The following is a 15,093-nucleotide window of genomic DNA, read 5'->3' on the forward strand; positions in this document are numbered from 1 at the left end:
TCGCCGCCGATAGAAAGGAAACTGCTCGGTACTACCACTCTCTATATGTAAATTATTAGAGCGAATATTCTATTTTTAGCAACAACGTCAGTGACGCGCTATAAATAACTTTCGGCTTAACAGTGATATGATGCACTTTTCCAAGATGAAATTACTCAAATGCTTAGTTTGATACTATACAGAATTGTTTTTCAAAGAAAAAAAAGAAGCAGAAACAAGAAAAGAAGAAAAAGCTGAAAGTCGCTTTAATAGAACAAAACATGAAGGCTGTCAGTCTAAAATTTCTCTCTGTTTAGGTTCAAGTACAAATGTACTTTGTAACTTGATTAATATAATAATTCATTTAAATTGTAACTGGGTTTGGCGTCATGTAATCAGTTTTAAGTTTAATGCTACATGAAATAACACAACTTAAGCTGAAAGTCCTTGGTTGCATTTGCGGGTATTGTTTATCGCTTTCCGGCCCTGTTATGCCATTTAATTACTACTAATTTCTCAGAAATAGACACGAATACTAGGTGCTAAAGGTGTGGTACTGTTTTTACCACTATTGTCCATTTATAGACTCAACTTTTGCAACCTTTTATGGTTCCCATTTTAATATACATTGGTTGCAGTATTAATTCTAATGTGTAATGCTTAGATATCTGTATTGTCGTACAATTCCGTCGTTATCTCGTTTCCCTTCTATTGCAATTCTTCGGCTATTTTCGTCATTTTTCGTAAAAAGAAAAATAAATGAAAGAGCAATTAATCGTATATAGTATAATATATTCTATAGGTAGTAATGATAATGGAGCGACTCTAGCCGAAAGCCATTACGTATCCATTACGACAGATTTGTTTCAACAATTCCAGACATCACTTAGAATAATGAGCACTGTTATGGAGTTATTTATAGCTTGCATAAAGATTAGGCACACTGTGTTTTTTTATGAATGAATCCAAAAACTAAGAAAATATAAAGCTAAGACGTGATATATATAGGGATTATAGTTTGTATGGGTTTATTAGCTGAAAAGAGCGGATTTGTTTACGTGATAAAAGCAATATACGTGTTACGAGGATATATATTTTGATTACGTTTGGCAAGTAAACGTATAGTTGGAAACAAAATTTGTGAAGTATTATGCTACATCTAAAAATTCTAATTTTTTGTCGAAATAAGCAATCGAGCGAGCGAACAAACGAACGAACAAATACCGAAGAAAGAAACGAAAAGAAACGAAAAAACTGCATCACATAGTTTTCTATATATCAAAATATTCTTTTTTTCTATTTTGCAGAAATTTTATTCTTGTTGAACGACACCTATCTACAAAATGAGTGCCCGGTTCGAGCCTTGAAATAGCCGACAACACGGGTCAATGGCAGTCAATAATGTACCTACTGCGTCGCCTGGTGTCCCCAACGTCCGAGGTCAGCGACTTAAAGGAGCAGGCTGAGGCGTCTAAGCTCATCCGGAAGTTCGGTCGTAAAGGCAAGGGGAAAGGTCAATTCAATATGCCAACGGGCGTTGCCGTTACTAAAGCAGGTAATCTAATTACATTACGCTTATGAACATATTTTCTATTTGCGACAAACTCGTCATGGCGATGTTTTTATGACTAACAACTTGATGAGTTTTGGGTCAGTGTATATATAGTATTTTACGTGCAATTGAACAATGAATAAACTGTAGATCTTAGGATAAAACTATGGGAAAGAAATGACATTTCTTTAAAAAAATCATGTTGATTCATTCATGAAGTTCACTTTACTTGTCGAATTGAACAGTTGTTTCACAAAAGGATATAAGATCTATTATGTTGTTACAAAAAATGATGTAGTAGAAATGTTAAATTCATGCAAATGTCATCATAATCAGTTCAATACATCATCATCATCATCATCATCATCATCATCATCAACAACATCAACATCATCAATTTATATGCAACCATTATATTGTTTGATTAAAATAATTATGATACAAAATACATGTACATCTTAAATTAAATAGAGATTCAAATACAAAAATCTTTTATGTTAAAGCATTGCAAAACATTAAAAACAACTGGTTTTATACGTTTTTACATTTTAAAAAATCTAACTTTGAGATATTAATGAACAAAAGACACACATAAGCAATTCATAAACATATCACTAGAATTTTTACTACATCTAAATAAGTAAATTGTCGTCATACAGAATTTTTTTCTTCGTTTTTCTCCTCAATGTATTTTATGGTTTATACATGTACTTGATCATGGAAGCATTTAAGCTGCAAGAACTGGAATTACGCTATATTTAGTAACGAGACGTAGCAGGAAATCACGATTTCTTCTGTCAGATTCGCACGTAGATTAGAAGCTAGGTAGAGATGTCACTTTATCCGAGAATGACGTCATTTCAATTGGAAACACCAGCGTGTAACTGTTATCGGCAACAAGCCTTTCTTTACTGATCTCTGCTGATCTAATTTGCATTAGGAATCACTGTGTCGCTGCTTCTGTGAATTGTGGATGATATTTTTCACAGCATAACAAATTGTCTGATAAATGTTTTATAGTACACAAGTAAAGAATGTCATGATTTTATGAACAAAATTGTGGCCAGTGTAACGTTGATTACAAAGCAAGCATTGTTTGTGTTATTTTGCTTTTTAAAAATCTGATAATACCCAAAGTATAATGAGGGCAAGTTAGATTTGATATTGATATTGAAGACTGTTTAACTGATGAAAGTTAATTAGTTTATTTACATAACAATTACACACACATAAATCATAGTAAAAGTATTAAAAGATAAATATGACATTTCTTCAAAACAATTTATAATAGACTTTTTGTTACATAATATCAACAAAATATAACAAACATTAAATATTTTTACATCTGATAAACTTAAATAAAAAAATAAATAAAATAAGAATTATCCTAAAAACACCAAATAATAGAAATACCTTCACTATAATATATGAATGACTAACTATAGTATGTTGAAATCGCTTGTATATCATTTGACATATCTAAAAGTAATATATTTGATTAAGAACTGAAAAAAGTCCAAGTTTGACCATTTTCAAGTAAGAAACTTACTGTTAACACAAGATATTATGCAGACATTTATTCTAAAACTGGTGCGTAAAACACACACAGTATATAAGACTGTTTTTAAAATCCTTACTAAAACAAAAAGTTAGGAAATTGCTATTTATGCAATTAATTATTGCGAAAATGAAGAATGCTGTAACAGGTTTTGGCGGCAAGTTTAACAATATTATTTTTTAGAAAGTATAGATATAAGTTTGTCTTCATCAAATAAGTTCACAAACTCTGACATTTAATTACATTTACATCCTTTTTCTAGCAAGGATAATCTAATTTGTTCCTATTCATTGCATGACAATAATAAATGATTTTCATCTTCAACTGTACTTTTACATATTGGACAAAATCCTATTGTCTACATCAATATTTTCATACATACCAGCTTCAAGTTTTTATACGAGCTACTCCACGTCTGAATTTCGTCAAAGCAAGTGATTTTAACCTTAGTACTTTCCACTTAATGCTGGAAACAAACTTTCTATGACAAGAACTGCACGTTTTTTTTTCAATCAAGTTCAATCAAGTTCTATTTACAGGCGTGTCTGAACTTTAATAGTGACAAACTTGTTTGCGTAGAAAATAAATCACCATCTAAAGATCATAGACAAAATCGGAAACAAAAAACGGCTGTGCAATTGAATAGCTATCTCTTTCAACAAATTACAAATAAAATCTACATTCAAGAATTTCATTGAAATAAAAGAGCGAATAATAGATTCCTGTGACGATATAAATTACGTAATAGATTTACATACACTCACAACCGCACGTAGACTTGCAGATAAAGTGAATATGACATTTTAGCTGAGATTGACGTCATAGCAAATGCAAAAATAATTATGACTGGTTATGATGGTAAAAATATACTTGCTTTACCATACTATCGTTTTCACAAAATTAAAATTATCCCGTTATTAGTCCGCGTTGTCCAAATCTCAATCGTGACTTAATTGCACCATTGGTTGAGAGCTATATTCGGCGTAACAAGTTCAATATTGCAATGACTTAAAGGGCCCATTATGCCATTTATTGCTTTTATTTTTATTTCTCAAAAGCTTTTTAATTTACGTGTACTTTTATAGCAGGCCTCGACATTAGCGGTGGTCCATTGGTCCGAGACCACCTGATTTTGGCAAGGACCACCTAATTTTACAGGCAACTGATCCGTTAGACCACTTGAATTTTCCAAATGGTGCACGGGTCATCTGGGAGAATGGTTATTTAGTCGAAAAACGTGTTCTATAATTGTTGTTTAAAGCCATTTCTCCGATGTACAGGTATATGTTCATTCATCTCATTAGTTCAAAAGATCTTAAGACATTCATAACTTTTTATTAACTCGCTAAAAGTGTAGTTAAAAAAGTAGAAAATTATTTTAATGATTAAAGTATAAAATTCATTCAAATGTCTCTAGCACTGCATTGAATTTATAACATTGTATCAATACGGGATATCGGATAAACACATGAATAATAGTGCAAACGAAGGCAAAGGAAAAAATAAATATCTAGTAATCTTTGGCTACTTTTTTAAACGATTCGTTTTTTCTTATTTAAAGTACTTTAAAAGGTTATAAATACTTTGTCAAAAAAAAAAATAACAAACAAGCATGTATAATAAATCTGAGAGGAAGATAAGCTCAATAATAATGTAGGAATTTTTCTGTTTATCATTAAATATTATTAATATAATAACTTAATAGTTGAATTAAAAATGTAAATCTGTAAAAATGCAATTATTATTATTCTTATAAGATATACCAGGAAACAGCAATGAGTATTTGAATAACAGTAAGGAAATACGTCATTCACAAATGGTTTCACTATTCCCTAACTTGAACTGCGGAAGAAGGTAACTTAACCGAAGTATGAGTACTGTCACTGTCATGTATTTTTTAATGAGATAATAAATACTTAATAGGATTACAATGACTTACTATCTGATCTAAGATTGAAATAGAAAAAAATACATGTTTTCTTCAGTTGTTATAAATCTAATTATAAATATGTCTCTGTCACCAATTTTAAGTGAAGTTCTTCTAGATCTGAAGTTTCCTTAAAAACAAATTAGTAAAAAAAAGATGGACCACCTGTGTTCAGAAAAGACCACCTGAATTTTGGATCCAGTGGTCCGGCATACCACCTTCTGAAAAAGTTAGTGTCGAGACCTGTTTTATAGCATCCAAAAGGTTACACATAGGGCAATTACCAACAATTGTTTCATCTATTGCTTTTCGGCAATAAGTGCAGTTTAAGTAAATTAGTATTTTGTATGGAAGTTAAAATACTACTTTGTTTACATTTTGCTAGTTTAAACTGTTTTTATTACAAATTTGTACACATTTATCGTTACTTTCCTCAAGTAACAAGTATCTAACATTCCCTAAAACCATTATTTAAAAATTATAAAATTCATGTTTGCCTTTATCAAGAAGAACCAAATTAGTGTTTTTGAGGAATACTGTGCGTTTAAGAAACAATCAAAGTAGATATTCAGTTTTGAATATTAATAGCCTAATTTACATATCGTTTCACAATGTAATGTCGTATCTAATGTGTGTACTGTGACGATTGCCTAATGTGGATTTTAATGAACGGTGGTAATATTCGTAATATTTACTCCAGTTTGTTTGCAGATTGTTTTTAAAAAGACGTTCGTTTATAGTTCAGTAATATAACGTTCGTTGGAAAAAAATCACAGATGTGCAGATTTTAAATGTCATACAAATATCAATCGTCTGCACATCAAGGAAAACTCAAGTTTCAATCGAAACATTTATTCTATAAAGTATATTTTTCCCACGTATCGCAACAACGTATGAAAATAGCATTTCTTTATGTATAGCGTTTTAAACCAATAACCGCATTTTGTGACAGGGCTTACATTTGTTACTTCTAAATTTATTGATATAAAAACAACAACAACAACAAAAAGACGCAAACAAAAATAAAACAGCAACAAAGTCTGACATATTATGCTTTAAAACTTATTAACATAGACTATATCAAAATGTTTCAATTGAATGTTTGACAATAATGGCCTTTAAAGACCTTAAATAAACAATTGAAAGAGCAAAGCAAAAAATAAAAAAAAAATCTTGCAACAAATTACAATGAAATGTCCATACAACACGTTCATGATTTTCAGCAACATTAACAACACAGATAATGGGTTCATACTGACGGATCAGAAACAACACACGCACACTCACAATCGCACGTAGACTTGTTACGACATTTTAGCCGAGTTTGACGTCATTGCACATGCGTAGACCATTGATTGTTTGTAATTTTATGGAATAATTGTACTCGTATCTATTTAATATCGTATTTACTATTATTTCTCTGTGTTTGACAGTCCCCCACCCACATTTAAGTGTTTTCAGTGTGCATTTACTTTTAAAATAACAATGAAACATTGCCTTTTGTTGTTGTTAAATAACCATGCATTGTAAATAACATACGCTACTGAACTTAAAGCACTACAGTCATCCATATATATTACACGAATTAGGCCTACATACATGACGAAACTGCTTGAATAAATGGAAACCAACTGAGACAATAGGTTTGACCTACTTTTGCTCGTGATCTAACATTAATGAATACTAGGTTAGTGTATTGTATACTGATACAATACCCAATATAGAAATATATAGAGGATATTCAAGTTTTCTTCTATAAGAACAAGATTTATTTTCATCGAGTGCCACGAGTGAAATATGATAATTTTCATAACACAGATGAAAATAAATCACGTTTTATTGGAAACCAGTTGTATTTTCTGTTTATATATATACTTTTTCTGTTTTTGGACCGGACAATTCGTAAGTCTTCTCCATTATTTTGTGAAATTAGCTGAATTTAGAAGGAAGTAGTCCAGCAAGACATCAATGGAAAATACAGAAAATATGTTTCACTGCAGTCAAAAATATTTTTACAGTGAATATACGGAAAATGAAAGCATGCACTTTATTTTATCAATATTTTAGAATATTTTATCTAAAAGTATATTAAAGTAAGATGACGGAATTTGACTATGTTAACTCATTTTTGTCAATAACATTTTTGAATAATATTCCACATTATGGGCTGTGTTGACAAGCGAACTACAGATTATAACTTTGGTGAAATATCGTTATGAAATGTGAAATATATTTCAAACAAAACGTATTTGTTTAGCTGTTAAGTTTAATCAATTGTTCAACCAGCCGGAAAACGTATTTGAAGTATATGATTATGTATACACATGCCATAGACCAACAACCACTAAATTATCCTCTGTATTGCAAAACAAAAAATATGAATTAATTATTTAAAGAGTCTATTACAGTCATATACATAAATTATGTCATATTACATTCCCGGTACTAGTGCATTGAATTAGCAAAATTATCTAAGCATGAAATAACCGTTTCTGTTAATTATTAACTTGCAAATTTTATCGCTGCAAGAAAGCCTGAGAAATATATTCCAAAGCAAGTAGGAAGTAATTTACTTTGAGGTCTATATTATTCATCAAAAGTGTGCAGACATTATCAATATTCGAAACAATTATGGTAATATGGAAGTAAAAGAGGCTTTTATGGCCTTACTTTAGTCTACATCACGTGTCATAACCAAGTTGCTTTTATGCAAGGGTCATACCTAACGACGGGGTTGATAATATTTTAAGTTTTCCTCCGAGATTAAGTTACAATAATATAGAAATGTCGATACTACATAGTAAAGACATAAATCAAATTCAACAAGCGAGGCGTTTAGTTTTCCAACTATTCGTAATAGAGTTCGGATTATCAATATAAACAAAACAATATACTCTTTAATCATGTCGCAGCCAAAGGAACAGAAGTTCAAGACACTCTTTATAGTAAAACCACTCTCATCCACTTCTCGGTTTTGCCACATAATTAGTTATAATATAATATAGTTCTGTTCGGAATTGACCTAGTATTGACGGAATTGTTGCTCGTATAGATTGAATATTATCTGTTAAGGCACTGAATGTCTTGCTCTGCGAGTGTTGTGCGGGGGCGTGAGGCTTACCAAATTATCGGAAACATTTTATGTAAATGTAATACCGCAGGAATAAGACTTCAAAACAAATATCAACGATTTCTCATTCCGTTACTTGCTAATGATTTCTCAATGAATAGTAATGCATTAATACATGCGTAGAGATTGCAAAATAGTATGATGGATAGATGACAATAGAGTCCAAGAAGATAAGATACATTTATATGATAGAATTTGAAATTTTTAAAACAATGTACCGCCAAAGTTAACAGTTTTGTCTTTTAGTTTCTTTCTGCAAATCTAAGAGTTACAAAAAAGCAGAAATTTATGATGTACGCCATGCATACATAGGATTTGATGTCAGTTATGAAGAATGACATACACATCTATATAAGCCTTTATTAGTTTAAAGAATAAGAGTAAAAGACAAACACATTTAGGTCCATTTCAACTCTTTTACTTCTTTTTTTGATTTTGTAAACTATAGATGAATTAAGATGTGTTAGATGTGTTAGCTCTGTTGAGCCCCCTGAAAGATGTAGAGGTATCAATAATTAAACCAACATACTTCTGGCTTGTTTTTTCCCTCATACGTAATGTAAACCACTGCAGCTCTTTTGCCAGCCCCTGTCAGCTCTTTTGCCAGCCCCTGTCAGCTCTTTTGCCAGCCCCTGTCCAATATTAGATTTTTAATAATGACTAAATCAAGACAACATGATAAGTCCGAATGAAAAAGCATTTCTTACTGAATGCTTTTTTTTCATGGTTTAATTTTACACATTAACCATATCTTTGTTTAATTTTCAGGTGACGTGGTTATTTCTGATACCGAAAACCACAGAATTCAAATCTTCGGCAGTGAGGGTACATTTAAACATAAATTTGGAATGCGCGGGACAGAACCTGGTAATTTATGTTACCCAATCAGTGTTGCCATGACTACAGATGATTGTATTGCTGTCACAGATAGTGTTAACGCATGCGTCAAAGTGTTCTCTCAAAATGGTGATTTTCAAAACAAATATGGAAGTGATTCGTTTCTGGAATTTCCATACGGTCTAGCTATTAGCCACGACAATTTTATGATAATTTCCGATATTTGTAAGCATTGTATTTATGTACTCTATCCGAGCGGAGGGATATGTAGTGAGTTCGGATCATACGGAAGCGAGCCAAAAGAGTTCGACCATCCGTATTTTGTGACTGTGAACAGAGAAAAACAGATTATTGTATCGGATTCCGGTAACTGCTCAATTAAGATCTTCCTGTTTGAAGGAAAACTTCTAAGGGTTTTCAGTAATAAGGATTATCGTATTGGAGACAACTTCTGCGCTTTACAGGGACTTTGTACGGACTCACAAGACAATACTATTGTTATATGCAACAACGCCGTTTACATAGTTACCAAAAATGGCCGACTATGGGAGGTGCTCACATCAAAAGACGGACTCAACTACCCAAAATGCATTGCGTTTTCGCAATCCGGGCGCCTGGTAGTTACCCAATCAGTGGCTAACGATAGAAACGAGGCTGTTATAATGGAGTATAACGCGGAGGACTTTAAATCACTCAATTCATTATTACTTTATGCAATATCTGTGTAGCATATATATATTATATATATACTTTATATTTGTCCTTTTAAAGCCAAAATGTATCTCCTCTAATGTAACTTTTCCCATATTTTAGTCGAAACGTCCGTAGATTAATCATGCTTTTCATTTATAGTTTTAGTGCACCAAAATATCACGTGGTCACAATCATTCATATGAATGATTATTTTCGCTTAGAAATTTTAGACTTTCTTTAAACATACCTGTATACTGCCAAAGTATGAATAGTTTTACCATATCATCAGATCACATATATATGTGTATATATGTTTTGTCCATTAAACATGTGCATATCTTATATTTTCTTTGTAGAGACACGTGATTAAATTAGTGAATATGATAATGAATATTTAGTTTGCAAAGATATAATTATATAGAATTGATTTTTCAGACTTTGCTAAAATGTGATCAGTATAGCTGTAAATATTCACATTATACAAATTCCTTTCAAAATGGCAAAACCCTTCAAGTTATCATCATTTTTAGGTCCCTGTATTGTCTTACAAATTTTCTGAATCAATACAAAGGACATGTCAAATTACCACAAGTTATTGCCACAAGATCTGTACTTTATTACTATTAATACAACCATTTCTAGGCTAAAAATCTTTAATGGACTTGACCATCTTTCAATGTGGACAAAACCATTCATCAATTTAGGAGGAACTTTTAAAATAAGTACTGACTGAATAGCGAACAGTACCCGGATGTGCCGGCTGATCTTGGTCTGCACTGGTCGCATGAATAGAATCAATTGTCACCTGTAGGATAAAGGTTAATATTTATTTTATATTATTATGATTATATTGTTCTGTTCTGTTCTATTATTAACATGTAGCAAGTTTAAGCTGCATGCCTCCAGACGAGACAAAATATTTCAATAAAATCAAAATTGCAAAAAATGTAGTAAGATTTTAGAAAAGTAAAACGATGCAAAATTAGATGTTATTTGTATTTAATGACTGATGTTGCAGTACTTATCATTACACTGCGTTACTAACGTTGTAAGGACAATTTTGCACATTTTGACCTTTACTTCGTAATTTACGTGGATTGTAAATGCCGTTTTCAATTGGCAAATAACTTTCATTGTTATTTTCACAATATTTTACTTTTAAATACATTTTTTTAATAAAAATAGCATGAATCTGGAGGCATGCTGCTTAAAAATTTTGTAAGGGAATGGAAGTTGATTTCTAGTGAAGATAACATTATATACTTTATACAAGGAACTTAACAATATTTGGATAATAAAATAACTCAATATTTTTCGGATAATAAAATAAAACTATATTTTACAAATCATATCATCGAAAAATTCTGAATATATATCACTCATTTAACATATCTAAGTGTTTTCTAGACAAAAGAATGAATGCGTTATTAATGTATACGAGACTACATATAATTTCGTAAGATTTTTGTGTGAAATAACTTCAATGTTTTGCTTTAAAGGAAATTAAAGCGTATTTTGAATTTATAAAAAAAATACCAAAACATGTATTGTTTGTATAGGCAAAGAAAGCTTGTTTTAATCACGGGCTCTTTCTAAAGTGTCAAATACTCTGTTGGTATAACATGACAACAGTTTCAGTAGACATACTCTGGACAAAACTATTTATCATTCTGAAAATTTTCAAAATAAATACTGATTAAACAGCTTACAGTGCAAATCATAATCGGACAAGTCAGGTTATCTCAATAGTGGAGCTCTGCGCTTTGAATCGGACAACCCGGGCTCTATTCCCGGACAGCGCAGGTCACTTTCGTTGTGATTGACCATACAATCTTTTCTACGGTCATTCGAAATGTACGGTACCTCTGCTCTGGCATGTACACAAGTTATCAGTTCCTTGCAAAATTTAAGGCAACTAGTACTGGTAAACTGCACGACAGCCTGCCATGGAACGATACGGTGCCTGAGCTGTGCTCTGGTAAATTTCATGTGGCTAACTGCCGTGATCCGAAGTGAAAACTATCGGATGTAGTAATTGATCGTCATATAGCAAGCATATGGTGTCAACATGAGGCTAATGGTTAAATGCTTATACTAGTTCTATTTTGGTAACTTGGAATTGTATAAAAACCACTAAACAAATACATGTATAAAACACCAAACTATTGTTGGAATAAATTAAGTTTTAAAATGTCCCGTCCAATAGCAAGTATGTATTATTGTGTGTAAGTATGTCAAGAATTTTTAACGTTTTATTTCCTATAATATTTTGAACTGGATTGGAATCTGTTAAATCGCTCAATGTTATATAACATCGGAATATTTTCAAAATTTAATAAGCTTGACGAAACTTCGCGAGACATGCAAATGAATATATCACATGGTACCTTACGGAAGGAAAGCTTTCATTATTTTTCATATCGAGAGAGTGGTGAGTGGTCTGAGATTCAAATAATGAATATGAGTGATATTGATTAATATTCAAGATATTGATAAATGTTTATGGTATTAATATTATATAAACATTACAGAAAATTTACTTTCTTAAATATCATTCATGTAATCTCTTTTGTGACATTATGATTATATAAGTTATGATATATGGTGAATTACAGAAAAGAAAAAGAAAAAACGAAAATACAAGATTCAATAAGCTATGTCATAAAACTGTTATAGGAAAACCACATCGATTATTCATTAACATTTCCCGAAGATTAACGGAAAGGGCCGAAAAGTTGCGATTGCATACACATGCGTTAAGAATCTAACATAAGATATATTAACAGAAAAGTTGTAAATTATATTGAAAATGTAAGAAAGTATGTGAAGCTGTTATGTAATACATGGATAACTGAGTGCAAGAATAACATAACTGTATATTAAAGCAGTACGGCTCTAAATATTTGTTATTTTTTATGAAAACTTAAGAAAATTTCTAACGAGTAAAATGATTACAAATTAAGAACTTTAACCTAGCCTATGGCACAAACTAACCATTAAAATACGAAATATGCAGGAATCATCCGTTTTATGTTTGTAACCTGGTAAATTTGGGGGGATACAAATAATAAATCCAGGCATAATATTTGCATTATATATCAAAAGTTCACGTTTATTGTTATTATACATTACTTTAGCTATAAATCACATATACGTTTGAATTTTTTGTTGAATTTGTTTTTACTCATCAAGACGCGCGTGTCTTTAAAGTACAAGTAAAAGTCGGAATTAAGTGTAGTATAAATACACATTTATACCCTTTTTTCTTATTCTCCAGATATACGAAGATATATGTATTTTGTTATAACAGTTAGTGGGTAATTTTGAATATTTTTCCTTTTTTGCCAATTTCATAAGAGCTCAATGTTTAGGGCTACGAAGGTCATCATTATATTATTTGCGACACAAGAATGTTGTTAAGACATAGAATTGCCATTAATATCGTACATCATTTCATTTTTTCTTACACTTGATACTCTCATTGATTTAAGATCATCTGTTTCTATGAGGAAAATAATCATAGTTTAAACAAATGTAAATTTTGTGTATCAAGCCTTTTAAGTCATTTCTTTAAAAAAAAGAAAGAAGATAACATTTTGAATTTGCTTGCATCTGATATTTATTTTAAGAGAGAATAAAAGTATAATAGTAGTAATATTATCTTTTATAACATTTGGAATGTTAATACTTTATTTCAAATATATGTATTTGTGTTTTCTGTGTTTCAGTTTATTATTTAAATGATATAAGGCAACTTGAACATTAACTGTAGCAAAATTAGACGTTGACAAACAGGTGCAAAATAAGTTAATTGCTAGGTTTTTCATTATTTTCATGAATAAGAAAATTGCCCAATTTTACCTTTATATAGCACTACATAAAGAGATATTTAGAACACTACATACAGTGATAGATTGTGAAAGTGATAAAACCTAAAGTCATTCTAGATCACTATCTAAAATAACAACCTAGAGCACTTCATAAAATGAGCCGCGTCACGACAAAACCAACATAGTGGGTTTGCGACCAGCATGGATCCAGACCAGCCTGCGATTCCGCGCAGTCTGATCAGGATCCATGCTGTTCGCTTACAAACCCTATTACAAGTAGAGAAACTGATAGCGAACAGCATGGATCCTGATCAGACTGCGCGGATGCGCAAGCTGGTCTGGATCCATGCTGGTCGCAAACGCATTACGTTTGTTTTGTCGTGACGCGGCTCAAATGTCATTTATGATTATGCACTACCTAATACAGCATTCTGGAGCACGTATTACACAATGTGTCATTCTCAAACAATACATTAACATACATTCTAGAAAACTAATAATTGCCATTCTACAAATCTACCTAGCCAATGTTTTATTTAAGAACACTACCTAATAAGACATTCTAGAACACTACCAAATGTTACATTCTAAAACGTTACCTTATGTGTTTTTTTTTTTGAAACACTGCATTATGTGTAATGCAGGAACACTACATTAAAGATAATTCTAGAACACTTCCTTAGTCATACTAAAGTTATCATTCAAGAACACCACCGAATGTGGCATTCAAGAACACTGCATTATATGTGGAATTCTAGATAGTTATCTAATGTGTTATTCAGGAATACTACGTGATGTGGCATTCTTGAACACTATCTAATGTTGCATTCCAGAACACTACATTTTGTGATTTGTTTAGGACACTACATCCAATGGCATCCTAGGTCACACTGACATCCTTAATATAGCTCATGCTCATGTCAAACCATGAAAGAGTAGAATTATTTCTTTTTTTATCATATGCATAAATGTTTGAGTGAAAATGTGTGAATGTGTATCAGATTTATGGAACGCCATCTCTGTCCATGTTTCAGTCATAAATAAGAATAACAATTGCCCTTTTTGGCATCTGTCATAGTAGTGAATAGAACAATTTATAACTCTAGGTAATAGAATGTAGATACAGTTTTATTGAATTACCCGGTCTCAGAATTGTTAAAATAGCATACCTGTTTATGTTAGTGTATATATATATAGCTTCTTGTAGTACATTTTTAATGCCGTTATTGTTTCTGTTTGTAAATTATTGATAATATACAATAATAAACACAAATTTAGGTTTTCTTGTTGAATTTGTTATATTTTCACCAATTAAGCAGAAGTTGGAGTTACGTCCCCGTTTATGAATGTTGAACTTGTTATATTTCACCAATTAAGCAGAAGTTGGAGTTACGTCCCCGTTTTTGAATGTTGAATGAGAAATGGATATAGCACCAATTTCGTATTTTTATTAAAAAATAATCTGAATTTATAATGTTGTCTTTTACACCTACTAACAACAGTGCTGTATCACAAAAAGTCACGTGGTATAGGCACTTTGTCTCCGTTGCGGCTGTTAAAAATTGCCCACTTTGTGTCTTGTGCTTT

At 31.4% G+C, this 15,093-nt stretch overlaps 1 protein-coding gene across 1 annotated transcript; it reads left to right on the top strand.

Moving 5' to 3' along the window:
• Nucleotides 1-1,291: 1,291 nt before the first annotated feature.
• LOC132746147 (tripartite motif-containing protein 2-like) lies at nucleotides 1,292-11,764 on the top strand. Its single transcript, XM_060735223.1, has 2 exons — nucleotides 1,292-1,534; nucleotides 8,915-11,764. Exons 1-2 carry the CDS (start codon nucleotides 1,381-1,383, stop codon nucleotides 9,709-9,711), a joined length of 951 nt encoding a protein of 316 aa, XP_060591206.1. The 5' UTR covers nucleotides 1,292-1,380; the 3' UTR covers nucleotides 9,712-11,764.
• The last annotated feature ends 3,329 nt before the right edge of the window (nucleotides 11,765-15,093 follow it).

Source organism: Ruditapes philippinarum, unplaced genomic scaffold (genome assembly GCF_026571515.1).
Source record: "Ruditapes philippinarum isolate M1 unplaced genomic scaffold, ASM2657151v2 ctg4096_1_1_1_1, whole genome shotgun sequence".
Lineage (NCBI taxonomy): Eukaryota > Metazoa > Mollusca > Bivalvia > Venerida > Veneridae > Ruditapes > Ruditapes philippinarum.